General features: G+C 46.6%; 1 protein-coding gene across 3 annotated transcripts; it reads left to right on the top strand.

Annotated features, from left to right (window-relative positions):
* The first annotated feature begins 930 nt into the window (after positions 1 to 930).
* LOC147906300 (uncharacterized) lies at positions 931 to 26,963 on the top strand. 3 transcript variants are annotated; one of them, XM_087384158.1, is made up of 3 exons: positions 931 to 1,430; positions 26,004 to 26,071; positions 26,543 to 26,963. In XM_087384158.1, exons 1-3 carry the CDS (start codon positions 1,133 to 1,135, stop codon positions 26,717 to 26,719), a joined length of 543 nt encoding a protein of 180 aa, XP_087240284.1. In that variant the 5' UTR covers positions 931 to 1,132; the 3' UTR covers positions 26,720 to 26,963. The 3 variants fall into 3 exon arrangements, with proteins under 3 accessions (XP_087240284.1, XP_087240292.1, XP_087240300.1); XM_087384166.1 differs by having other exon boundaries at positions 932 to 1,378; positions 26,547 to 26,963; XM_087384174.1 differs by having other exon boundaries at positions 935 to 1,325; positions 26,543 to 26,957.
* The last annotated feature ends 198 nt before the right edge of the window (positions 26,964 to 27,161 follow it).

Raw genomic sequence — 27,161 nt, 5'->3', positions numbered from 1 at the left:
GAAAGTGTGTGTGAGTGAGTGTGTTTGGGAGAGAAAGAACCAAAATAGAAGGGGGCCATGTGGCAACAAAGTGTGTGGGACACTTTTTTAACAAAAGTATACCTAGAGCTTTGCTTGAAGGTAGTGCTAATAAAAAGTGTGTGTGAGTGAGTGTGTCTGGGAGAGAGAAAGAACCAAAATAGAAGGGGACCACGTGGCAACAAAGTGTGTCGGACACTTTTTTAACAAAAGTGTACCTAGAACGCTGCTTGAAGGCAGTGCTAACAAAAACCTTAATAGGTAGAAAAGAGTGTGAGGTTTATAGATCATTTTGAACCATCAGAGGTTAACCTCCGTGGTCAGCAGAGCTTCAGCTGCAGTGAAAGGGCTTTCCAAATTTGCAGCTCAAGGTTCTTGTCCATCTGTGCCAATAGGGAAGAACATTTGGAATGAACTAAAGTAGCCTAGAAGTCGAATATTTTGATGGAGTAATGGCAAAATGATTTCAATTCATGATTGGAAAATGAAAGTCTAGAGGCACGAGGCGTCCGAATTCATTGCCTTTTTGGTCCTGCAAGGGTCCTAAGGTATGATGGTTAGTGAGTTCCTAATCAAGGGCCATAGTTTTGAAGTTAGTTCATTTGGTCAATTTGACCTTGCAAATTATGGTTAGAAGTTTAAGGGCTTCTTATGTATTTAAGGTTTAAGGTTTCTGTTTCTTGTGGAGGTCCTAAATGTTTTAGTCTTTTATCCTAAAGCTTTTGTCTTTTGTTAGGTATTTCTCTCTAAAGATGGAGACTCTCTTTGTCTCTTATATGACACCACATTTATATTCACTTTTATTTAATGGCCCATCCACCATACACACACATACACATACACTTTTTCACCTCTTTCTCTCCTCTTTTTCACTCATCTACCTTTCCTTATATTCCTTCACCTTCACTTGCTTTTTATCTTTTCCTTTCCTTCCAATTTATATGGTTTCGTTTCACAAGTTATTCCAAATATTTATCGAGCTGGTACTTATAATGACACACCTTGTTTACCAATGATCCATTATAGTTGACTATGAAGCCTAGCTAGCGTTCTCAAGTAAAGTTTCTCACAAGGTCAAACAACACATCCACATTACCGTGGTAAGACCAGCACAATGTTAGGGAAGAGCAAGGACACGAGCGGGAGATTTACAGGTTCCGCAGATGGCATTAGAGTCTTCAACAAGGCATTAGAGCTCCTGTCTAGCACTGCAACCGAGAGCGAGCGTGAGCTTCTGGAGCTTGTGAAGAAGGCTAAAAGGGACGCAGACAAGGATTCTGGTGACACTTCTAGAAAGACTGCAGCAGGTCGAGCTTATAGTAGCTTTTTCACCAAAGCAGATCTGCTCTCATGTTTGCAAGTAAATTACCGTTACTTGAGAGTTCATGCATGGAGGTTATTATGCGAGATAGGTACAAAAAACCCACGATGAAACGATAGCCTTTGTTCATTTTTGAGAGCGTTTACGTTCGGAAGCTTGCCATACAATATGGTAACTTGCCAGTTAATAAGTGGTTTCTCGTTCGTATCCTCGAGTATTTGCTCAAAATTTCCATATGCAGAAGTGATTAATTGAAGAAGCTTTTGCTCCTGTTTTATGTCAGTACGCAGTGGTTCTCTTTCAGTAGAATGCATGCTTCCATTTTAGCATGTGCACACAAGCTGTAAATGTAAACCACACACTGTTTTTTTGGCAAAGAAAGGAAACTTCTATTAATGCTTGAAAAACCCCATACAAATCAGCTGCCAAAATAGGGCTGATGATGGTAAATATATAGAGCAAAGCCTGGCTGTCCAAGACCAGCCTGTCGGCAATCTCAGCTCATTGTCTAGGGACTGTCTGGAACAGGGGCTAATAGCCAGGACGGTGGCCTATACATCCAGCGGATATCTCCCGCCGGTATAAAATATGCCTGTAGGCCAAGCCTTGCAGAAACGTTAACGTCGCTAGGACCCTACGCCTCCTAGTAGGCGCGCAGAGTGAAGATGATGTCCTAATAGATGTCTAACAAGGTAGCCGCTGGTGGAACCTGTTGCCCTCCCATCACTTGCTTGCGACGGGCGACCTAGATGTTCTAGGCAGTGATATTGGACACTGTCTCCCAAACACTATCTTTCGGCAAAGGTTGCGGACGGGCATGGAACAATGGTACGGCCTCGAGAAACTAAATCTAGAATATCTACTCCCCATGGGTCCTGTACACAGGTGAGACTGGATCAATAGAGAAAGCACTGTGTCTCTTTGTGAGCCACGCCACCATCTCCACGTGAAATCTCTCTGCATCCTCTGTGTCTTGGCCACAATCTGGAAAGCTGTTGTCCAGATGCTATGTGCCGCCAGACAGCTCCCACAAGTAGTGTGGGGTCATCTCCAACACCCCCTCCGTACAACGAGTACATCTGATGTCCACTTGCATCTGCTTCAGCCAAGGATTGAAAGGCAGACCCCCTTGAGCCACCACTTCCGTGGTCTCAGGTTGGACCAAAGTCGTGGCTAGAAGCGGCTGACCATCTTCCTGGGAACCTCATGCTCCAGTGAGTGTCTCCCCCTCGAGGGGGTCCATGCTGCTTCCTCCAACCGAATGCGTCTGCCAATGCGCATCGGGCACGAAAAGAAAGGCACCTCCTCTATCCTGTTTGAATGTCCTTGTCGCACTGGCTAGAACCTCTCTTGTGGGTCCCACTGGATATCTCTAAGAGGCCTGCCCTCCCACAGCTAGAGATGCCAAACTGCTCCCTCTGGATTGGATAGGAACGTGGTCGGATCAATATGCCACACTCCTGCCAATAACCCTGATCCTCTGCCGCTCTAAATCCCCCAAGGCTGCCAGCTCCTCCGACTCTCTCTAGCTCGTCCTATAAGGAGCCCACCTAGTCCAAGCCCGTAAAACCTGTGTCGGATGAATCCCAGAAGCTCTCTGAAGAACCAGACCTTGAGAGACAACCCTGTTCGCGAGAACTAGCGTCCCAATAGTGGGGGATCAATGGGTTGCGCAACCTCTTCCATCACGACTTAGGGATCACTGAATCAATCTCGGCCATTTGTATACGTGCTCCTTGCATATGGTAGAGTGCCCGTGTCCTGGCCTCGGTATCCCTGGGGAGTTGTCTCCAGGACCAAAGGATCTCGCTGGGCCACTGTCCCATTGTGCCCAACCATGTGTGTCCTCTACCCTAACATCCATCGGTCTGCATCCCTGACCTCCGAGTGCCAAAGAATCGGCTCTCTCAAACTCTTTCCTGCGGGAAGGGCTAGCCCGGATGAGTCCCCTTGAGACCTTGCGCCACACTCTAATCAGGCTTCTCATGAATGGGCCATGGGGATCCTCTTCTTGTGAGTTGTGCCTCCGAGAAGATTTACCTGGAAGACTGCTGCCACTAACCACTTGTCCGAGGGGTGTTCCTGAGAAGTTCCCTCTGTAGGAGTAGCTTTCAGGGCTCTGTGCCAAGTGTGAGACCCCGAACCACTAACCTGCCAAGGAGGACTTGACTATGCATCTCCGGGTCTATGATACCTGACCTGCCTCACGACTCTGGAAGGATCACTGTCTGCTAGGCTACTCTAGCCCTGGTGTTCCGCGTGCCATGTGAACCCGCCCAGAGAAAGTTCCACACTAGTATTCTTCTGAGCTGTCCCATGCAACCCCTATGGAAACACTTGATTGCCAACTAGAGCTTTGCCTGCAAGGGAGGGTTTGGCCAAGCTCCGATATAGAAGCTTGCGCCGGACACTCTCTAGAACTGGAGCAATCTGGGCGATATCCAGTCCCACCTGGCACCCTAAGTATCTTGCAGTCTATCCGCGTGGAATCCATTTGAAGCCGAGGGCTACCCCCTAGTCTTGGACCTCCTCGATGCCCGTGAAGAAACCTATAGATTTGGTCCTGTTGATCCATGCTCCTGAGGCCTCCTACTATCAGCTCACCCTGATCGAAGACCTCAGAGGTCACAGCCTACGAAGCTGAAATACAAACCCCTCCGCTCCTACCAACTACTGGAGACTAGACCTTGGGCTCCCTACCAAAAAGAAAAAATGGCGACGTGCAATATCAAGCCATCGCTGTAAACATATGCTCTTGGATCAAGAGGAGGTCACTTGATCTTCCTATCATTGCTCTCTGTAGCTCTTGGGCGAAGAATCAGATACCGAGGCTGACTATGTGCACGAACGATTGTGAAGCCCATGCACGTTCCAACTCACATGGTTCAGCTCATGAGGAAGATGTCCAAGAGAACAAAGCTCGCCTATGTATGGGAGCTTGATCCAAGAAACAAGGCTTCTTCAATTTTGATAGGGGCTTGGATGGCGAGTAATCTGTGTCCGTGCGCCTACGGACCAGAGTGGCCACTGGCTCGACACCCACTTTTTGAGCCCACTGCATCATGAAAGTAAAGTCTGTCCCAAACGCCTTAGCACACTTTTGTAGCGTCCAGTGCTCTTGCGTTGGATGAATCTTTGCTTCAGGTGGCAATCAGATGACGCCTATTGCCAAAGCTGAACCTGGTCGCTCTGGAGTGAAGCCAAGCTGGAAGAAAGCCAACGAGCCCTAGGCGAGCCACAGGTCCAAGCCATACGGCCTGTGAAGAACCAGCCTTCTCAAGAATGCAATTGTGTGCAATGCATGCATAATTTGAATGCCGATTGGCCCTCCAATGGGGAAGAGCGCCCTCGTGAGAGTACTTGTTTCCATTTCGTCCTACATCCAAGGTGGGAGAGAGATGGCGGATGAATGCAAGGTGAATGAAGAATGCTACGTGAGATTCACAATGAAAGAGTGATTCCCTTTCATTAATGTCCCTTGAGATCACTCAAGTTCCATCTTCCCATTTACACCTACCCTTAGCCTATGACCCATGCATCTACCATTCAATGCACCTTAATGCACCCTTTCCTTCCTATTGCCCCTAGGACCTAGACACGTATGTGCACATTTTTATTAATAAAATAAGTATCACATGTCCAAATTGGATGCCGTCTAAAGCAGTGGCTCTAGCTCGACTAGTCCTATCTACTTAGATGATCCACCGCCATAACAAATCGGTCGGTGTCCATCATAAATACATATATATGTTACACCATTGACGTATGATATATAATAATGTTTTAATGTCTACTAATCACGGATTAGTGATTTCTCTTGTCATGACACGGCCCCATCCACTCATCCATCATGCGGGACAGCTGCTCCTCTATCGTGTCATCGAACATATTGGGCGTCCACTTCTCCTCTCCTATGGAGGCGAACTCTATGCCCCAGAACGGATGGGTGGGGGAACCGATCACACTGAATGAACCTCCCTTTCGAATGAGAACTGTCAGCTCAAGAGACATAAGATAGGAATCCGGAATAGCGAGGTAGTTCCTTGGCCCCAAACACCAAAACCCCCTCGGTAATGGATGTCTGGCATTGTTGGAGATATCATAGCCAAATAGTGTGGTGATGTGATGTGTTGGTGTGTAGTACTAGGAGTTCTAGTACTAGTTCATGTGTATGTGTAAGTGCCACTTGTCACTCTGGGAGTTATCCCATATACACTTGGTACATGTGTGTGTGTGTGTGTGCTCAGCCTATATAAGGCTTGTACTTCACTTATCATGTCATACTTGATGAATGAATGAAAGCCTTCTTCATGTCTTCATTTGAGCATCATTTCCTCACACCCTAACCTTCTCTCTCTCTCTCTCTCTCTCTCTCTCTCCCGTAGCCTCTCCCCCCCTCTCGTGCCCCCCCTCTCGTAGCCTCTCCGTCCCCCCTCTCGTAGCCTCTCCGCCCCCCTCTCGTAGCCTCTCTGCCCCCCTCACGTAGTCTTTCCGCTCCCCCCCTCCCGTAGCCTCTCCAGCCCCCCTCTCGTAGCCTCTTTGCTAGCCCTCTCCCCCCTTCCCTCCTGTCCATACCTGCTCCCGCTCCCATCCGTACCTGCTCCTACTCCCGCTCCTGTCTGTACATGTACCTGCTTTCGTCCCGCTCACGTCCGTACCTGTCCCCGTCTGTACCTGCTCCTGCTCCCGCTCCCGTCTGTACCCGTACGCCCGTACCTCTTGCTCCCGTTCCGCTTGTGCTCCCTGCTCCCTTAGCTGGTTGTAGCAAGCTCTTGAATTAGGAACCCCTAGCTGGGCTGGACCCCCAGCCCAACTAGGGGGTTAGCTCAGCCAAGGGGTAACAAGAGATATGGCCAACAAGGCATGGCCCAGCCTACCTTCCTCCTCTTCAAAAATCCCTTCCACTCCAACAGCCTCCAGTAACAAAGCCAGATACTCCACAGTGGCAGCCAGGACGCCTTCCCCGTATGCACATATATATGAACGAGGTGGTCTTTTTGACCGACCAATTCTTGGATATCATGAACAAATTTACTTCCTACAGGATCAAGTGAGAGAGCTGAGGATGCAGCTAACGGATACCATAGCTAGAATTCAAATCTTGGAAGGACCTGGTAAGAAGGAAGTCATTGACGAGGTTATAAAGTCAAGAATCTAGTTCATACTGAAATGCAGACAGCCAAGCAAGAAGTGATTGTGGAGTTTGATGCAAAGGTCAAGAAAGCTGATATTCAGGAAGAGATTAAAGAACATGCAGCTAGAAAGGATAATGCTTTGAAAATCAGAATTGGGGGGCTTCCAGATGGATGGTATAAAGAAGATGAATCTTTTAGTGATACCTTAGCACATGTCCAAACAGCCATGCCTACTGTTGACTGGACAGCAGATGCCGATGACGATCCTGATGACCCAGATGATGACGGTAAAGCTCGAGTAGTTCATATTGGTCAACGTAATGGCCATGCTATCATTACGTTCAACTCACGAGACATACGTATAAAAGTTCTGCAACAATCTCACAAGCTGAAAGGGACGAAGACATAGATAGCCGAGGAACTCACCAAGGCTTAACTGAAGGATAAGGCAAAGGAATTAGCAAAGGTTCGGGCTGCCAGGAAGGATGGTAAATGGGCAGTCTACCGGGACGGGATAGCACTCATTAGAGAGTTTAAATCAAAACCAAAAGACTCAGAGTCTTAAACTGATGTAAGGCCAACTATATATATGTGTGTATGTTTTATCTAGGCTACAATATAGGTACTCTCTAAATAAATGGAGCTGCTTTCGCACTCCTTGGGAGCTGCCCTGCGCCCTCCCTAAGCTGATGTACTAGCTGGCTTTCATGTTGTCCCATAGACCTCTTGGTCTCCCGTGGATGTTAATAGACTTTCTTTCTTTCTTTCTCTCCACCATGTTTCTAACATGGTATCAGAGCAGGTTCACCCTGCCATAGCTGCCACGTCACTTTGCCATAGCTGCCACGTCATCCTAGACCTAATCCTAATTCAAAACCCTAACCATAATCTTCTGCATTTCGGAACATTTTCCAAGGGTTGTGTGCTGTCGGGGCTGCTCTTTGCCTCTCATTCATCCCGGGGCTGCTCTAGGTAGCTGCTTCGCATTTTGGAGCACACCTTTGGCTCTCTTTAGCCTCCTTCTTGCATCTCGGGCTTGCTGTCCGCTTTCATCAAGCTCCTTGCCATCATGACTTCATTGTCCTCCAGCTCTTTGCTCATGGAGAAATTCGTAGGGGAAGGTTTTTCCACATGGCAAACCAAGATGGAGCTGCTGCTTATGCGTGAAGGTGTTTGGGATGTTGTTGAGGATGACAAGAATGAGTTACTCGATCAGCAACACCAAAGGATTTGGAAGCAGCATAATGCTAAGGCCATTGCCTGTTGGAAAGGTCACCTCCCCATCTGTAAGCCCCCATATGAGGAGAGCATGGGGGAGGTAGACCAGGGGATATTGGGGCTGCCACATGGGCAGCACACAGCAAAAGGCAGAGGCTGCCACATGGGCAGCATATAGGCTGCCATGTGAGCAGCTATCCAGACAGGGCCAATGGGCTGACAAGAAGAGTACCTGGCAAGTCGTGGAGCTCCTGATGATGAAAGCAGTACGGAGCAGACATGTGGACATCAGGGACCTGCAGCAGCGTGATTGCGCAGGGTTTCCAGCAAGAACAGATGGCGCATCAGTACAGAAGGGTACGGGAGTGCCTACGTGGCTGTACGGGGCCGGTGAAGGCCTGGCAGGAGGCAAGGATGCTGCAGCAGGAAGGCGCCTGCATGAAGAAAGATGCAGGGCAGATGGTGATGGCTATGGGCAGGTGAGAGGCCTGGGCCCTGGATCTGAGGCAGTAGGGCCCTGGCCAGTGGTGCAATGCCACGTGGTAGGTCGGCCTTGCAAATGGCCTTGAAGGGGCCTAGGTTTGTGAGCCCATGGGGAGGGCTGTTGGGTCGGCCAGTAGACCCCACAATGGGTCGGTTTTTAGGGCTGCTAGTCGGTCCATATGAAGGGGCATCCTTGCCCTATAAAAGGAGAGGCCTCAGGCCTCATTCAATCATCCAGCCTTGCAGCTTTTGGAGGAGCAGAAAGGAGCAGCATATACACTACCCTTGGGCCTCTACACAGGAAGTGAAGGAGAGAGGTGTTGCTGCAGACTTAGCTCCAGGGAGAGGCTGAGCCTAGACTGTCTTCCAGGGCAGAAGGTTACTAAGATAATTCTGGACAGAAAGCCTACAGACGTTCGAGGTGGAGCATGCGGGCTCGAGTCTAGAGGTAGCCGGCAGATAGGAGAAGGACCTTGTGGTAAGATCAGAGGACCACACCATTGGTGGGACTTTGGATCTCTCTCTTTTGTATTGTGTCCATAGCTTTGGATGGAAATATATTATTTTGGTGGTTTCTTTATCTGGCTGGTTCATTGTCTATTGATGAGTCTTGTCATGTGCACGGATTGGTATCTGACGTGTACTAGGTACACAGAACTAGCTCAGGTTAGCCTGGGGAGGCTTAGAGCTAGGCAGGCTTGATTCTCGGGTTGAGTGGCAAGGGTACGAACTATTTATAGGTCTTCGCTATTTTTGGCGCCGGGGCCCGAGTCTATAAAAGAGGCCCAAGGGGTTCAGTTCTCAGTGTGCAGTTGGGAGCAAGTCTTGTTCCCAGGTGCTAGGTCTGATCCTGGATTGTGTCGCGGACGCGCGCCTGCATCTTAGCGTAGCCCAAGGCCCAGTGGCAGATCCAGGGCTTCACAGCGCCACCTGGTGGTATGGGACACCAGGCTGGTTGGGATCTGATTGGGAGTTCGTGCCAGTAGCTCAGCTAGTGGCTCGGAGGGGACATCTTCTGATTCGGGATCTTATCCCGTAGATGTCACGGTTGGGTGGTGAGCAGCCTGCTCAGTTCTGATGTTGTGTGTGGTTATTTTGCAGATCAGGGGTTTCAGGAGTGCTGGGACGTGTCAGTTGGTATCAGAGCCAACTCCTGAGGTAGGAACTTCTGATGCGAGGATTTTGACGGATTTCTCTTCCAGGTATGCCCTAAAATTCAAAATTTCCTGCTGCGTTTTTTGCTGACTACCTGGGGTAGAAGGGGTGAAGAGATATCTGGAAAAGGAAGAAGAAGAGGAGTAAGATAGAATCGAAATTTCTGAAGGCTACGGAGAGAAGTTTAGAGGGAGGAGAAAGAGAGCAGAAAAGAAGGAGCGATGTGCAGGAAAAAGACTGCAAGGGACGAAGGGATGCGGAGCTTAGGAAGGGGCGCAGTAGGCGAGGCAGTAGAGGCGGGACAGCCTGTGTAATAGGCTGTCCACAGCCAGCGCAATAGGCTGTCCACAGCCTGCGCAACAGGCTGCGAACAGCCTGCGCCTAGGGCTGCGTGCAGCCTGCGCAGGAGGAAGGTGCTTTTTCCGAAAAAAGCACCCCTCCAAAGCTGGAGGGGCTCAGGTGCTTTTTTCGAAAAAGCACCCCTCAGCTGCTGGAGGGGGGCTCAGCCTTTTTTGGAAGCCTAGCTTCCAAATAAGGCAGCCCTGCACCCTATATAGGTGGGGGCTGGGTGCTAGGCTACCACAAGCATCCTTGAGTTTCGAGCCCCTACCTCGAGTTTCGTGCCCAGTCAGCCTCGTCCGTACAGCCTGCGCCCTGTTTCGATCAGCTCCCCTGCATCAGTCCTTGCCTGCGTCAGCCCTGCACAGCTCCCGCAGCTTCCGTACCAGTCCGTACAGCTCCAGCGACAGCCGTACAGCCTGTACGGACTGTTCCGCCTGCTCCTATACCTGCTGCTACTCCGAACAGAGGCTGCGCCAGCACCTGCAGCCACCGTACGGCCTGCGTCAGCAGCCGTACAGGCCACGTCAGCAGTCCGCACAGCTTCTACTGCAGCCTGCGCATCTGGTTAGCGGGTTCGGGGAGGCTCCAGGACTCGTGGTCTTCCGAATTGCCAGATTTCAGCATCTCCTTCCGTCAGCTTCATTCGGGACGGTTTTCTTCTGCTCCATCTTCCTCTGTGCTTCGTTTCAGTCAGTTATTTCTCTCCGTTTGTAATCAAATCAGATTTCAGCCATGTCTGATGCTCCAAATCCCGAGTTCACTATGGGAGAGCAGGACTTAGATTACACTCTAGTGGGAGAGGATGATTAGGGTCTCTACGACGACCTGATAACTAAGAAAGCCTTCAGTGAATTTACGACTGCTCTTGATGGTAAATTCGAGCAGGTCAATGCTAATCAATCGGGGTTGACACAGCAACTCCAGGGGATACAAGCAACTCTCACTCTTCTGGCTAGCACTGTACAGGCACTCACGCATGTGGATGCCATGGCTTCGGTGCTAGGCCCGAATATAACTCCAGATCCTTTTCCGGGTGACCAAAAGTCAAGAACAAAGGAGGTAGTTGACACTTGGTTGCACAAGTGGCAGGTACACTTCCAATTCCACCCCTATCCAGATGAGAAAAAGATTCAGCTTGCAGCAGGGTTTATGTCAGGTAAAGCCTTGCTTTGGTGGAAAGAGCTCCAGCCTAAGCCTGATACTTGGACAGAATTTGAGGGTATCTTCAGGAAGGAGTTCCTGAAGAAGGAAGATGACTACGATATCGTCGGCAAGCTCAAGGCCCTCGATATGTCAAAATTGAATTTAACTTTTGAAGTTTATCTTCAAAGATTTAGGGATCTGCAAACCAGGGCCACTAAAATGGATCCTGTAACCTTGTTAGGTTTTTTCGTGGATGGTTTGCCAGACTCCTATAAGTTACAGATTAAGAATAACAAGTGCACAACATTGCAGGAGGCCATGACATATGCGCGCATATATGATGATACCATGGCCGGTACCAAGGCAACCACAGTTACCGAGACGAGCGGAAAGAACAAACGCAAGTTCTTTCAGCATGCAACTGGTATTGGGGAGACGAAGTCTACGGACAACGCCTCCAGGAAAAGCTGGAATCTTATCACACTGAATACAAAATTGGGTGTCCTTGTCTTCAAAAGAAAGCGTATGCTCCGTCCATCCGATCTGGATATTGTGGGTTTTAAACCACTCTATCCCGATCAGCAAGTCTACATGCTCTAGATGCATAACATAACATGTAAGAGCTCCCGTGTAGGCTTGAATCCGGATGGAAAGTGCTTCAACCTTGCGATCCCAAAACTGCTTCCCAGCTGGAAGCTACACCTCGTAGGTGTGGTCGCTAGGTACTGTGGACAGCCCCATCTTCTGCACAAATTTGTAATTAACAAAATTGTGAGAGCTGCCCGGATCAAAGAGAATGTGAACCTGTTGGTCCCTAACTTCTCCATAAACTCGGAAAAGATCATGGGAACCAAACAACGAAGTATTAAAGGTACAATTACAAGAAAGGGAGCAGGTAATGACATTTACAGAAATACCTGTCATCGTGACTTGGTTGGCTCCCTTGGTTGCGGTACGTGGACCCGCCTGGAGCTTCGGTCCTAGCACCAACTTTTGGTTCTTCGGCTTAGGACACTCATTCTTTGTGTGGCCCCGCTCCTCGCAATAAAAACATCGGCCTTCTTTCTTGAGCCTGAGAGTGCGCCAGGAAACGGGCCTTACCATTCTTTGTAGGAGTTAAGCTTTTTCTGGAGGCGTTGTCCGTAGACTTCGTCTCCCCAATATACCAGTCGCATGCTGAAAGAACTTGCGTTTGTTCTTTCCGCTTGTCTCGGTAACTGTGGTTGCCTTGGTACCGGTCATGGTATCATCATATATGCGCGCATATGTCATGGCCTCCTGCAATGTTGTGCACTTGTTATTCTTAATCTGTAACTTATAGGAGTCTGGCAAACCATCCACGAAAAAACCTAACAAGGTTACAGGATCCATTTTAGTGGCCCTGGTTTGCAGATCCCTAAATCTTTGAAGATAAACTTCAAAAGTTAAATTCAATTTTGACATATCGAGGGCCTTGAGCTTGTCGACGATATCGTAGTCATCTTCCTTCTTCAGGAACTCCTTCCTGAAGATACCCTCAAATTCTGTCCAAGTATCAGGCTTAGGCTGGAGTTCTTTCCACCAAAGCAAGGCTTTACCTGACATAAACCCTGCTGCAAGCTGAATCTTTTTCTCATCTGGATAGGGGTGAAATTGGAAGTGTACTTGCGACTTGTGCAACCAAGTGTCAACTACCTCCTTTGTTCTTGATTTTTGGTCACCTGGAAAAGGATCTGGAGTTATATTCGGGCCTAGCACCGAAGCCATGGCATCCACATGCGTGAGTGCCTGTACAGTGCTAGCCAGAAGAGTGAGAGTTGCTTGTATCCCCTGGAGTTGCTGTGTCAACCCCGATTGATTAGCATTGACCTGCTCAAATTTACCATCAAGAGCAGTCGTAAATTCACTGAAGGCTTTCTTAGTTATCAGGTCGTCGTAGAGACCAAAGCTCCAGGCGGGTCCACGTACCGCAGCCAAGGGAGCCAACCAAGTCACGATGACAGGTATTTCAGTAAATGTCATTACCTGCCCCCTTTCTTGTAATTGTACCTTTAATACCTCGTTGTTTGGTTCCCATGATCTTTTCCGAGTTTATGGAGAAGTTAGGGACCAACAGGTTCACATTCTCTTTGATCCGGGCAGCTCTTACAATTTTGTTAATTACAAATTTGTGCAGAAGATGGGGCTGTCCACAGTACCTAGCGACCACACCTACGAGGTGCAGCTTCTAGCTGGGAAGCAGTTTTGGGATCGCAAGGTTGAAGCGCTTCCCATCCGGATTCAAGCCTACACAGGAGCTCTCACATGTTATGTTATGTATCTAGAGCATGTAGACTTGCTGATCGGGATAGAGTGGTTTAAAACCCACAATATCCAGATCGGATGGATGGAGCATACGCTTTCTTTTGAAGACAAGGACACCCAATTTTGTATTCAGTGTGATCAAATTCCCCCTTCTTAGGGGCCTATTGTATCTGCGATGCAGCTTCGGAATATATTAAACACTTCTCATTATGATGTCTATCAGTGTGTTTTGATTCCACTTTCTTCATTTGTTGTTTCGGTAATTAACAAGAATGAATTAAGTGTGTTTGAACACCGGGAATTGAGAATGTTGTTAGATAATTTTAAGGACGTATTCCCAGCTCAACTGCCGAAAGGTTTACCTCCAGAACGGGCAGTAGATCATCGCATAGACTTAGTCCCAGGGGCTCAACCTATCAGTGTACCACCTTATAGGATGAGCCAGGTAGAGGAGGATGAGTTAGCTATCCAGCTTCAGGATTACCTGAATATGGGCTACATCCGCCCAAGTAAATCACCTTGGGGTGCACCTGTCCTCTTAAGAAAGAAGAAAGATTCTTCTTGGAGAATGTGTATAGATTATAAACGACTAAATAAAGTTACAATTAAGAACCGCTATCCTTTACCTCGTTCTGATGATTTGATAGACCGTTTGGCCGGAGCGAAGTATTTCACTAAAATTGATTTGCGTACGGGTTATCACCAAATCCGTATCTATGCTAAACACATAGATAGGACCGCATTCCGGACTAGGTATGGTCATTACGAGTTCCTCGTATTACCTTTTGGTTTGACCAATGCTCCTGCTACTTTTCAGCAGATGATGAACGATTTGTTCAGAGATTATCTGGGCAAATTTGTTGTAGTGTTCTTAGATGACATCTTGGTATATAGTAAAACGCTTGAGGATCATATAGGACACCTCCGGGTTGTCTTACTTGTTCTAAGACAGCATAAGCTTTATGCCAAGATGAGTAAATGTGACTTCTTTATGAAGGAGATCATTTACTTAGGACACAAGATTTCTTCTGAAGGTATTAGCATTGATCTGGATCGTATCCAGAAGGTTTTAGAATGGCCTATCCCTCAGACTGTGAAACAACTTCGTTTTTCCTAGGATTTACGGTATTTCTTCGGAAGTCAGTGCTTGATTATTCACATATCACAGCACCCTTGACCAACATATTGAAAGGTCGTGGACGCAGGTCTACTCAACCGATCCCTTGGAATGATGCAATGAACAAGGCTTTTAAAACCTTGAAGTTATCTATCAAGGAAGCACCCGTTCTTGCATTACCCGATCCTACCCGGCCTTATGTTTTAGAGGCCGATGCGAGCAATTATGCGATTGGGGCAGCTTTATTCCAAGAGGGCAGACCTGTAGCTTTTGAGAGTAAGAAGCTAGACGACACTCAGTATCGTTGGCCCACACTTGAGAAGGAACTTGATGCGGTAGTGTATGCTCTCAAGGTTTGGAGACACTACTTGTATGGTTCAAAGTTCCTTGTATTGACTGATCACCAGTCAATTAAGTATGTGTGTGATGGATCAGAATTGAGAGGAAGGAAAGCTAGATGGGCAGAGTTAATGCAGGATTTTGATTTCGAAATACGTTATTGTAAGGGTTCGTTGAATAGTGTGGCGGATGCCTTAAGTCGTGTTAAGTTTGTAAATGCTTTGTCATTTACGGAAATATCCTCAGACCTATTTCAATCCTTGAGAGGGCTATACGCAACTGATAGTCATTTCAGTTCTTATTGGCAGAGAGTCCAGGATGGGAGCTCCATGGTTGACCAGGGCTCAGGGATTGTGCCACCTAGGATACAGGCGGCAGGAGGTCAGTGGATGATTAGGAACGGCTTGCTGTTCCGGAATGAAAAGATTTGTGTGCCTGATGTTCTGGACCTTAAATCCAAGATTCTCTGGGAGTGTCATGATGCTCCTAGTGCGGGACATCCAGGTATACATAGGACTCTGTCTCTTGTGAAGCATACCTTTTATTGGCCTAAGATGCATGCATTTATAGAGAACTATGTGGTAGGTTGCCGAGTTTGTCAGGTTACTAAGGCTGAACGCCTTAGAAGCGCGGGCTTATTACAGCCTTTACAGATTCCAGGTAATAAATGGGAAAGTATTTCCATGGATTTTATTACTGGTTTGCCTCGAACGCGCAAGGGTCATGTCTCTATTTGGGTCATAGTCGACCGTTTGACGAAAATGACTAGATTCTTACCTACAAGAACAACTATTTCAGCTGTTCAGTTGGCTCACGAGTTTGTGGACCACTTGTTCAAGCTGTATGGTTTGCCATCTGACATAGTCAGTGATAGGGACTCAAAGTTTACAAGTAACTTCTGGACACTTGTATTTGAGAAGTTGGAAACTACTCTAAGTATGAGTTCCTCGGATCATGCACAATCTGATGGCAGTACAGAAAAGGTCAACCAGTTGGTTGAAGACATGCTTCGGGCATATGTATCTAAGAGACAGTCTTCATGGGAAGATTATCTACCCATGATTGAATTTGCTTACAACAGTGCAAAGCATTCTAGTACAGGTTATAGTCCTTTTATGCTTATGTACGGGTTTCAACCTAAGTCACCAGTTATGGTAGGATTAAAAGGGATTCAAAATGATGCTGCTAAGAACTTCTTGCAAGACATGCAGGAAATGTTGCAGTTTGCCAAGGAGTCTATTAGAAGTGCCCAAGATCGGGACAGATTTTATGCTAATAGACATCGTTCACCCAGAGAGTTCTCTGAAGGAACGATGGTATATTTGAGAATTCCTAAGGAATCCAAGAGCCTAAGTACTGGTTTGGTTCCGAAATTATCCCCCAGATACTGTGGTCCTTTCAAGGTCATTAAAAGAATTGGACCAGTTGCATATCGACTAGAATTGCCTCCTGATGTTAAAGTACATCCAGTCTTTCATGTCAGTAGACTGAAAGAAGTATTGGGTGCAGATGATCAACTTGTTTCTCCTCATGAGATTATAGAAGTTACAGATTTGACTTTTATTCCTCACGAACCTGAATCTATTCTTGAATTTCGTGAAAGACAGATTCGAAATCGTACTATCACGGAATACAAGATTAAGTGGAAGGATCGTGTTGAGGAGGATGCAACATGGGAGACATTACAAAACCTCCACAGAACATTTCCGGATTTCTTAGCGAACTCAGGAGTGAGTTCTTAGAGGAGAGGGAGTATGTCAGGATGCGTCAATTTTACGAGCAAAAACCTATGAGCAAGTTTATACGAGCGTGTTTTTCAAGAGATTTTAAAAATAGTATTTCTTTAGGAAACATGGTTTTTACACTTTTATTTTCATTAGAACTAGATCCCTTTATCATAAAAATATACAAACTAGTCACTCATTCATTTTTACATAACATAAATCTTCTTATTCATAGACATCCCTTTGTACCCTTGTTATTACCTTAAAAAAGTATTGAAAAATAATTCATTTAAGAAACGTCCCTCATAATCACTCTCAACATAATAATATTATACATAAATAATTACTTATTAAACACATTTATATCATATGGCAATATCTTTCAAGTGTTTTTATAGTATTAATAACAATATATTTATGGACATGTTTCTACAGAAGTTTAAATTACTGTAAATAAGTATTAACTTGGGCTTATATATCACTCTCATAAAATACATGTAATATTTAATACTATATATGCAAGGTTTTCCAAAATATAACCCCATAGATGTGCTCAAATGGGGTTTTCCGATCAATTTGAGTGGCTGAATGACTATATTTGGACATTGGATGTGAAAGTTATGTCACTTTTAAAAGTGCTGTCCAAGGTAGTTTCGCCAGCGAAACTACCTTGAAAGACCTTGTTCAAAGGGGTTTCGCTGGCGAAACTACCTTGATGGCTTGCTTCAATGAGTTTTCTTTAGAGAAACCCTTTCATGAAGATAGGGTGAGAGAGGTTTTTCAATGTCACCCCCTATTAAGTAAAAAGTTGTAAGAAGGATCATAAGGGAATTTTCATAGAGAAGTCTACTCTACATGTGGGTTTCTTCAAAAGCCATCCCATTATGTTCTCACCATTCCCAAAGATTCACATAAATATTCGTGTATAAAATAGGCATTCCTATAATACTTTTCATATTTCTAAGTGAAACTATGTTTTCTTCTGATCCATTTTTGTCATATTTTTGCATAGTTGGAAGCTTTTTTTTTCCTTCGCTCGGACGCTCGGAAGATTTCACTCGGAAAATGCTCGTCCCCGAGTATGTCATGTGCACGGATTGGTATCTGACGTGTACTAGGTACACAGAACTAGCTCAGGTTAGCTTGGGGAGGCTTAGAGCTGGGCAGGCTTGATTCTCGGGTTGGGTGGCAAGGGTACGAACTATTTATAGGTCTTCGCTATTTTTGGCGCCGGGGCCCGAGTCTATAAAAGAGGCCTAGGGGGTTCAGTTCTCAGTGTGCAGTTGGGAGCAAGTCTCGTTTCCAGGTGCTAGGTCTCATCCTGGATTGTGTCGCGGACGCGCGCCTGCATCTTAGCGTAGCCCAAGGCCCAGTGGCAGATCCAGGGCTTCACAGCGCCACCTGGTGGTATGGGACACCAGGCTGGTTGGGATCTGATTGGGAGTTCGTGCCAGTAGCTCAGCTAGTGGCTCGGAGGGGACATCTTCTGATTCGGGATCTTATCCCATAGATGTCACGGTTGGGTGGTGAGCAGCCTGCTCAGTTCTGATGTTGTGTGTGGTTATTTTGCAGATCAGGGGTTTCAGGATTGCTGGGACGTGTCAAGTCTGCACATCTATGTGATGCACATAAGTTTAAGAAGTTTGTGATTCCACACCCCACACTGTTAGAAAGAAACGTGCAAAACAGAGTAAAGAAATTCACTCCACATATACTTTAGCTAACCTTCAACACATGTGATAATAGCACTATATATTGCGATTGAAGGCGACTCTTTTTCATTGACCAAAGACTCTCTACGATCAAAGAACCTGCAGCCACGCCGACTGGCTTTGTTGCTGCTTATTACAAAGACTAAGACTAACTATATGACTCTATAGTGCAAGCTAGCAGACACAACTCAAGCACGAGGCCTTCATGACAAAAGGGCCGAAGTGATCGTCTTTAGCGCCTATATACCGCCTTGCTAAACCGCCATGCAACACGTGATGATGATGCCCAAGTTTCCAGAGAGCTCTCAAAAGCCACTTGCCACTTGTGGATTTCAAGGAAGCTTTGCATGTACTCCACCAACCAAACCCAGCACTCTTGCATGGCTCTACCAAAACACAAGCCAGCACAGTAGACCAATCCATTCAAGCCACATGGAGTCGCCCTAGAAGATCACCACTCTAACACACACCACACTGTGTGAGCTCTTGAGCTATTCTATCAGTCTTCTACTGTGCGTACCCTTTGTTGATGGTATCAAGCCCAAGTAGGAGGCTCACAAGTGTGGAAGCCTGAAGGCAGGGACCTTGCTGAAGGACGGCCCTGATTTAGAAGCTCTTGGGAATCGACTTCCACAACTGGAGGACAGTGCCCTTGCAAGAAGGAGGGTGACTTAGGTTCAATTAGGTGCATAAGGAGTTCTGGTCTACGGAAGGTTTGTTCGACTTTGTTGTGTGGTTTAGCAACAACCTTCTCCCCCAGTTTTTTTTCTTTCACCATCCCTAACTGGAGAGACTCTGCTCTTCATTTGTCTCAGGTAATGCGAGATTGGAAGGAATTGGTTTTCTTCGAAGGCAGAAGGGGAAGTGTGGGTGCTTCTTCAAATCTCGGACACAGATTGCTGGAAGGCGATGGACAAGGTGTATTGAAGCCAGAAGAGTACCTACTTGAGAGCTCAGTGAGATTTCGTGGTCCAGGTTATTTGGAGATATTCATTTGTTGCGGACCTTGCCAAAGGAAGGATGGGTTGAAATAGACCCTCAGAGCATGGTGCCTGGAAGATTCCAGGTTGTTCACTCATTATGAGGGGGACAATTGGAAGATCGTGGCGTTTGGATTGCTCGAGTTCGATGGTGAGAACGTGACTGAAGGTGGTGGTGTCAGGAGGTGCTACCAGAGATGGACCTGTGTACCAGGATAGTGTGCGGAAGCGGAACCAGATGTGGTGGAGTAGGAGCCATTGGATGAAAAGCCAAGAAAAGATTTCGACATCAAAATATTCCAGAGGACTACGACCAGGGAGTTCCCTTCGTGACTTGAGCCTTTTGTAGATGAAGTCCTTGATGCCTCTGAAGCTCCCTTGGGTGAGGAGAGTGTGGAAATGGGGCTGGAATGAGAACAGCTCATAAAAACAGCTTGTAAGCTAGTGAGAGAAAGCCTTTATGGAGTGATAGCTGTAGAGAGAGAATGCCAATGCTGACCCCAAGGGAGGGGATGTAAGAGAGGAGCTGCTGCTGTTCCAGAGGTGCAGAGAAAGGCAGATTTCTACAAGGGGAAGGGGCTCGAACAGTAGAGAGAGAAAGTGTTGCTGAGGTGAGAGAATGGCCTGGGGAGAAGCTGGCTACACCCAAGGAGCTGGAGAGGTTTTGCTGCATCAACCAAAAGGAGGGAGAAGAAAAGTGATGAATTTTTTCATGTAGGGAATGAAGGGGAGAGGCCGCCTTTTATAGGCTCAGCCCCCCCCCCCCGGCCCAGAGTGGAAGGTGGACACTTGTCCCCGAATTTTGGTGGGCTGCAGTCCCAAAGATGATAGCCCACAACGTGCCCCAAATCTACCAGATTTGGGGCCAGACACTTGGCCTGCATGCCCTGCCACCTGCCATGCATGCTGCCACATGTGTGGGATAGGTGGACTGACCTGCCAGCTCAGATTCCATGTGGCAGTCTGCCACGTGTCACTCCCAAAAACCCTAAAATTTCATAGTTGTCAGAATTCAATTCTTTCCTAGCAGCTTGGACTATCTATTGACGTACTCTAAGGTCATAATTGAGCCATACTGAGCTCATTTGTTCGTCGTCTTATCTTGTATCTCCATTACTCTTGGCATGCTGCGGCCTGCCAGGCCCACATCCAAAGCTCAAAGAACATTCTCTTGAATGGTTCCTAGGTCAGTATGCAATCTGTGCATTTGATTGGTCCCATGTTTGGGTACTCAGGTGGGGTGTGGTTTCCAGATGTCCCTCTCAAAGAGAGGCCATCACTCTTGTGGTGCACTAATGCCCATAACCCTAAGCAAGGGGGTCCACCCTCAAATGCTAGACGTAGTCCCCATTGACCATAACTGAACAGTTGGAAAACATTTCATTTTTTAATAAGCATACTATTGAATAACAAAAAGAAATATTACCAAGCAAGTGGATACATGTTGAAGCAAGATGACAATTACTGCTACAGGAGGAAGCTAGGGAGAAGCTCTACAACGACGACAAAGATGGCAAGGTGATGATGGCGAAGGATTACATTGGCAAAGGAGAGGACAAGCCTAGCGGTGGCAAGTCCAAGAATGACGACTCTAATGACGAGGAGACTTTAAAGAGGAAGCAGTAGAAGAAGTGCTTCTACTGTGATACGCCAGGACATTTTGCAAAGGATCGCAGAAAGAAAAAGGCGGATTAGAAAAACAAAAGGAGTCCGACTCAGATTCAGAGGGAGAGGCCAAAGCAAATGTGGTAATCAAAGAGTTGTTCCTGGAGACATCACCGAGGTCAGATATGTTGATCAAGAAATCACAGTGAGGATGTCTGACATAGAGATGTGGGTCGACAAGGAGTCAGATGCCTTTGTGAAAGTGAAGGACAGCGGGAGCGCTTGGTACCTTCCAGGTGCGTGGCTGTTGACACTAACATGAGGGTGGATTCCATGGAGGGCCCTGGGGTCTCATGGTCAGATGGATGCTGTACTTTAGAAAGGGATAGTACAGGAATACACAGGCTTTTGGTGGGTGCCTCAATGAGATACAGGGTTTGCTTTCAGAGCAAACACACAAGCAGTACAACAGTTTGGTATGTACTTGATATTTTGCATTTGAGCCTTTATAGCATGCTGTGGAGAGACTCTGCTCTTCATTTTTCTCAGGAGATACGAGATTGGAAGGAGTTGGCTTTCTTCGAAGGCAGAAGGGGAAGTATTGGTGCTTCTTCAAATCTTGGACGTACATTGCTAGAAGGTGATGGACAAAGAGTACTGAAGCCAGAAGAGTACCTGCTTGAGAACTCAATGAGAGTTCGTGGTCCAGGTTATCTGGAAATATTCATTGGTTGCAGACCTTGCCAAAGGAAGTACGGGTTGAAACAGACCCTCAAAGCATGGTGCCTGGAAGACTCCAGGTTGTTCACTCACTATGAGGGGGACAACTGGAAGATCGTAACGGCTGGATTGCTCGAGTTCAAAGGTGGGAACGTGACTGAAGCAGGTGGTGCCAGGAGGTGCTACCAAAGATGGACCTGTGTACCAGGATGGTGTGCGGAAGCGGAACCAGACATGGTGGAGCAGGAGCCACTAGATGAAAAGCCAGGAAAAGATTTTGACACCGAAATGTTCCAGAGGACTACGACCAGGGAGTTACTGGAGCATCATCATCGACGTGTTTGGCATTGGGCCGAGATGTGTCGGTGAGAGGGGGTGTTGGAAAGGTCACCTCCCCATCTGTAAACCCCCAAATGAGGAGAGCATGGGGGAGGGAGACCTAGGGAAAGGTATGCCCAGAGAAAGGGGACAGCCACTGTACGGATACGGAAGGTGTGCAGGGTGCACCAGGGTCCGGACAAGGGCTGAGTAGAGGCAGATCAGCAGAAGCATGGAGTTGCACTGTTGCAGCAGGTATTGGGCAGGTCTATGGCCTGCAAACAGGGCTGGCAGGTGGCGGGGTAAGCAGTCCAAAGGGGCTGGGCCCTGCATGGAACAAATAGGGCTGGATAGGCAGCCAACCATCTGGTCGGTTGGTTAGGGCTGCTACAGACCAGCCAGTTGGCCCAAATAGGGCTGGCTGGTCGGTTGGTTCTGGAGGGCCTTGTGCCCTATATAAGGAGGGCCTTTGTGCCCTCATAACTCATTCTCTGGAGCAGCCAACCACCAGCAGATTGGAGCAGCAAGAGGACCTTCCTTGAGCCTACATCCAGGAGGTGAAGGAGGCACATAGAAGCTGCAGACAAAGCTGAGAAAGGGATGCCTACCTAGGCTGATCTACAGGCAGTAAGGTAGAGAGAACCATTCTGGATAGAAAGTCTACAGACGCTCGAGGTGGAGTAGGCGACGAGCTCGAGTCTAGAGATAGCGAAGCTGCAGACAAAGCTGAGAAAGGGCTGCCTACCTAGGCTGATCTACAGGCAGTAAGGTAGAGAGAACCATTCTGGACAGAAAGTCTACAGACGCTCGAGGTGGAGCAGGCGAGCTCGAGTCTAGAGATAGCCAACAAATAGGAGAAGTACCTTGTGGTAAGATCAGATGACCACACCATTGGTGGGACTTTGGATCTATCTCTTTTATATTGTGTCCATAGCTTTGGACAGAAATATATTATTTTGGTGGTTTCTCTATCTGGTTGGTTCATTGTCTATTGATGAGTCTGCACATCTATTCTATGCACATAAATTGAAGAAGTTTGTGATTCCACACCCCACACCACACTGTGTGAGCTCCTGGGCTATTCTATCAGTCTTCCGTTGTGCGTACCCTGTGTTGGGTAGTTTCTAACAGCTATAGTAGAGGTTCACGGCCTCTCTCTTGAGGACCCTTACGACCAGGATTGGGCTTTGTAGGCCTCCTATGCTATGTGTGTTTGTGTTGAGTCAATAAAGGTACTCAACCTTGAGAGTTGTCCCTCTAAACTGAATGTAATAAGAGGTACTCTGCCCTGGGTTGTCCCCCAAAAATGAATGTATTGTCTTTTACTTTGATTTGATGGTATTGACCACCCAGTTCAGAGTAAGGGGGGGTGACGAGTGATGGTTTGCCCTTGCCGGTCGTAAGCTGACTGAGAAGTCACTTTACACGGGAGGTGTTGTATAGTTGGACTTGCTCTTTACAGTATTGCGGTGTGGAGGGGGGATCCGTCTACTCTTGTGTGTTGAGTGCTCACCTTCTTCTTCCCTTTCACGGGGATCCACTTGCCCTCAGAGGGCGTCGGTGTCTAACTCTTACTGAGGCTGTTTGGGAGAGCGTTGGGTCCTCTCCTTCTGCATCTCTCTACTGACTTTGTCAAACCTGTGAAGGAGAGGAAGGATGCCATGTTTGCCCTCTAGGACAGTTGCGGGCTAGGTGTCCTAGTAGTTTGCATTGTAGGCACTATCTAGGGAGCCCAGAGATCTCCAACCTCTGCCGAACCGGTCCCCCGTCTAGGTTCTTGAGAAGAATCGCCTCTGGGAGGGACTCTGGGTTTTCCACGACTATCCTGAGCCTTGGAACCCCATCATCTGCTAATACGGAAGCTATTGTGACCGTAGGGGTCTCCAGCATTGTACCAAAAGCCCCTCCTATAGAAGGAAGAATGGACTTGTACTCCCTTGGGTGCCCTGGGAAGTGGAGCGTCGCCGGGAAGCGAGTGACATGGTATGTCGTATCCATATCCTACACTGTGAAATTGTGGTACCAGGGGAGAAGGTAGACCAAGTGTGGACCCAGGAATATTGGACTTTGCTCCACGAGGACTTGTGAAGTGGTTGGAAAGCTCAGCTGAAGGGGAAAGATACCACTTCCATAGATAGTGACCTCTTGAATATGGTGCCCACTTGGCAGCCTGTGCTTGGGTACTTATGAGAACTTAAGCATACCTTTGCTTACTAAGTTATTTATATATTTTTTATTTTCTCATAATTTTTGTCTAAAGCTGCTTACAAGCTCATAATTTTTCTAAATTTTCTCATTTACTCATAATTTTCTCATTTTTAAAAATTTCTCATTTACTTATAATTTTGTCTAAAGTCGCTTACAAAATCACTCCCTTTGTTCTTTCGCTTATTCTATAGAATGTCACATGCACCCCTGCACTAGGGTGCATTGTGACACATTGGCTTATCATCAAGTGCAAACATCTTTCCAACAGATCAGCTTGCTGCTGCGCCCTTTCTGCCCCACGAATCTGCCCTGCATCACCAACCTCTTCTGCAGCCAGCGCTTGGCTCAAATCACGCCATCTGCAGCAAGCTGTGGTTCAGATCTACTGCGAAATAGAAAAACATAGGGGCAGGTGCGCATCTTCAGACAGCAGAAAGGCAAGTTTTCATCCAGGCTGTTTCAGCATTCATTTCTCAGTTCATTCACTCTCAGCTCATCTCTTTCCTCAGCTCTCTCACTCATGCAGACACCTGCTGTGTGCTCTCCCTTTATCTGAAGTGTTGTCTCTTATACATACAGGTGCACAGGTTGAGTTGGCATTTGACAATTTTGTTGTGAGATCTCAAGACCACGTTTATTCCACTGCGTAGGAAGTTGGCTCAAGCAAGTGACTTCTTTTCTCTAACATAAACGATGAAGTGTGCTCTTCATAGCAGCTAGCATAGTCATCCATTCAGATAAGTTGTTAATAACATACCTTTAAATTGATGGCTGGATAGTCCTTTAGAAGCGATTCCATTCGATAGGTTATTTTTAAGAGTGTGCTCCTCATAGCATCTAGCATAGTCATCCATTCAGATGAGTTGTAATAATATACCTTTAAATCGATGGCTGGATAGCCCTTTATAAGTGATTCCATCTGATAGGGTAGTTTTAAGAGTAGTAGTCATAAGATGCACCCGAAATCAGCCCACTATGTGTTTTGTGCTCAAAATATCACATGGACTAGGAGGAGGACATGTTTTCAGTGACAGCGAGGATGATGAGTATTCAGATTGTTCTTGTCAGTTTATTGGCAATTACCTACATATATCATAAGTTTTCCTATCTTCCTGGTCTCAAAAACTGTTGGAGGATGAAGGTCAACTCCTGCCCCCATATGAGGAGGGTAAGGGGGAGTGACACCATCTGTCAGAAGATAGTGGAATAATGAGGGAGAAAGGGGTTGCCAGATAGGCAGAACATTGGCTGCCATGTGTGCAGCATGCAGGTTTCCTTCTTGAGTTGTCTTTGAAGGCCCTGTCTTTTGGATAGCCATAGTTTTCATCATCCATTGGATGACACATGGGCCCTGATTTGGGGGTGGAAAGCAGCTAAGTATTGGCCCTTGTAGTGGGGAAGAAGGGGCTGCTGTGGTGAATATATTCAGACACGATAGGCCAGAGAAATGGGCCTTATAGTGCCTTTTATGGCTGTGGCTGTCCTGGTTGTCCACTGCGCCAGCTGTGCAGCACAAACCAGGTTGGTAGATCTGGTAGGGGTCGGCAGTCTGCCAGATCCTTACAGATCTGGTCAGTAGTTATTGGCCCAGTTGGCCACTTCTAGAAGGCCTAGTGCCCTATATAAAGTGCCATGGGGGGCAGAAGTACACACACACATATATATATATATATATATATATATATATATATATATATAGGTGTGTGCGCGCGCGTGCTCACACACACACACTCACACATAAAGTCAGGAAAAAAAACGTTCAATCACGTCTCCTGAAATTCAGTTCTATGTCACTATGCCTATGTTTAGGGTTCTCTAGCTGTTTGATTACTCATTTAGTATTGCAAATCCCAATTCTGTATCTCCTTCCATATAGAAAGTATCCCACAGTACCTGGGTAACAACAGAGGAGGTTGCCTCATTTCCATCCGATCTGTGATGATGTATGATGTGTGAATTTTCTCCAATGGACACGTGTCCCGCAAGCAGTGAAGGCTCATGCATGTGCTTATGCCCACACCATATTGCATTCTCGCATACATGCATGCATGCAGTGAAAAAAATATATGCTTTCTTCATGTGGCAACAAAGCTTCTGGTGCACTCTAGCATGGCTGTGTTAAGAGTCTTGTTCAATTTCTGTTTAGTGTTTTGCTGTGGGCTCATTTGTGTTTTATGGACAGGCCGAGGATATGGAGAGTTTCCAGATCTGCCACCATATGGACATCAGTCACCATCAACACTGGGTCATGTAAGTTGCATGAGAAAATTCTGGGATGTTGAACTGAGAAAAGGAACGCATTAAAAACGTGACACCTGTAAATTCTTTATATGAAAGGGAGATGAGGTGTCTTTTTGACAGTTAGACCATGCTTTAATAGGTGCGGCTTGTCTACTTCATTGCCTAGTCAACGTTGTTCTTTATTGTCAGTCAAGTTTTGGTCATGTTTAACCTTATTTAAGCAGCATGAAATTGATGGACTTTCAATTCATTGCTTTTGCATGATTCATGCGTGGGACTTGATTTTGTCTATATATACAACCTCCAGCTCATTCTTGGATTTCTGAAATTTTGAACTTTCATCTTGCACAGCTTTCCTGATTGTGGATATTGTTTGTTGACATCTGTGTTCAGTTTCTGACTTGTACTTCTGAATGTGATGAGTTTTGGTTATACTTTCCTCTTCCTTGAGTTCTTATCTTGTAAATGGTTGATTCTTAGGCAGGTTTACAGCCCTCCAATCCCACTGTAGAAGGTGGAGCTTCAAATATAGGCAACCCTGCCATTGGAGCCATTTCTGCCAATGTGGGGCATGCCCAGGCACGTCTAATGCATGCTGCCAGATCTGGAAGTACCAGAGCTCCTGCTGAGAAGCCAAAAAGGAAATCAGCTCGATAACACGCTTCTGGTTTAGGCCTGTCTGGCGGACCCTTTTCAGTCTTTAATTGTATAAATTAAAAAAAGAATAAAGTGTATCTATTTGTACCATAAGATTATCTAGTACAATGTGGCAAAGCAGTGAAAAATCAGCAATGCCTTAGATGTTGGAATGTCTTGGCGAAAAGATGGACACACGCACACCCCTCCCCTCTGAATTTAAAGAAAATAAAAAACACTGTATGGTACCCCTCCATTCCAATAATTGCATGGGCATACATAGAATGTTTAGTCTTTTTTGGAGCTATTGAAGCAAAGTTAGCTCAAGTTTTGGTCGAAGGTTGATAGTAGTTGTGGCCTTGATTCATTATGTTCACTCTGAAATCTCTCTCTCTCTCTCTCTCTTTCTCTCTCTCTCTCTCTCTCTCTCTCTTCCTTGAACCCACCCCGAATCTGTTAAAAC

This window comes from Dipteris shenzhenensis, chromosome 1, assembly GCF_047967505.1.
Source record: "Dipteris shenzhenensis isolate YYH24624 ecotype China chromosome 1, Dip_SZ_1.0, whole genome shotgun sequence".
Lineage (NCBI taxonomy): Eukaryota > Viridiplantae > Streptophyta > Polypodiopsida > Gleicheniales > Dipteridaceae > Dipteris > Dipteris shenzhenensis.
This window is presented reverse-complemented; position numbering and strand designations above follow the sequence as displayed.

Coding starts and splice junctions, on each gene's coding strand:
- LOC147906300 (XM_087384158.1), top strand. CDS start 1,133: ATGTTAGGGAAGAGCAAGGACACGAGCGGGAGATTTACAGGTTCCGCA. Junction 1,431..26,003: donor GAGGTTATTATGCGAGATAG/GTACAAAAAACC, acceptor TTTTATGGACAG/GCCGAGGATATGGAGAGTTT. Junction 26,072..26,542: donor CACCATCAACACTGGGTCAT/GTAAGTTGCATG, acceptor GTTGATTCTTAG/GCAGGTTTACAGCCCTCCAA.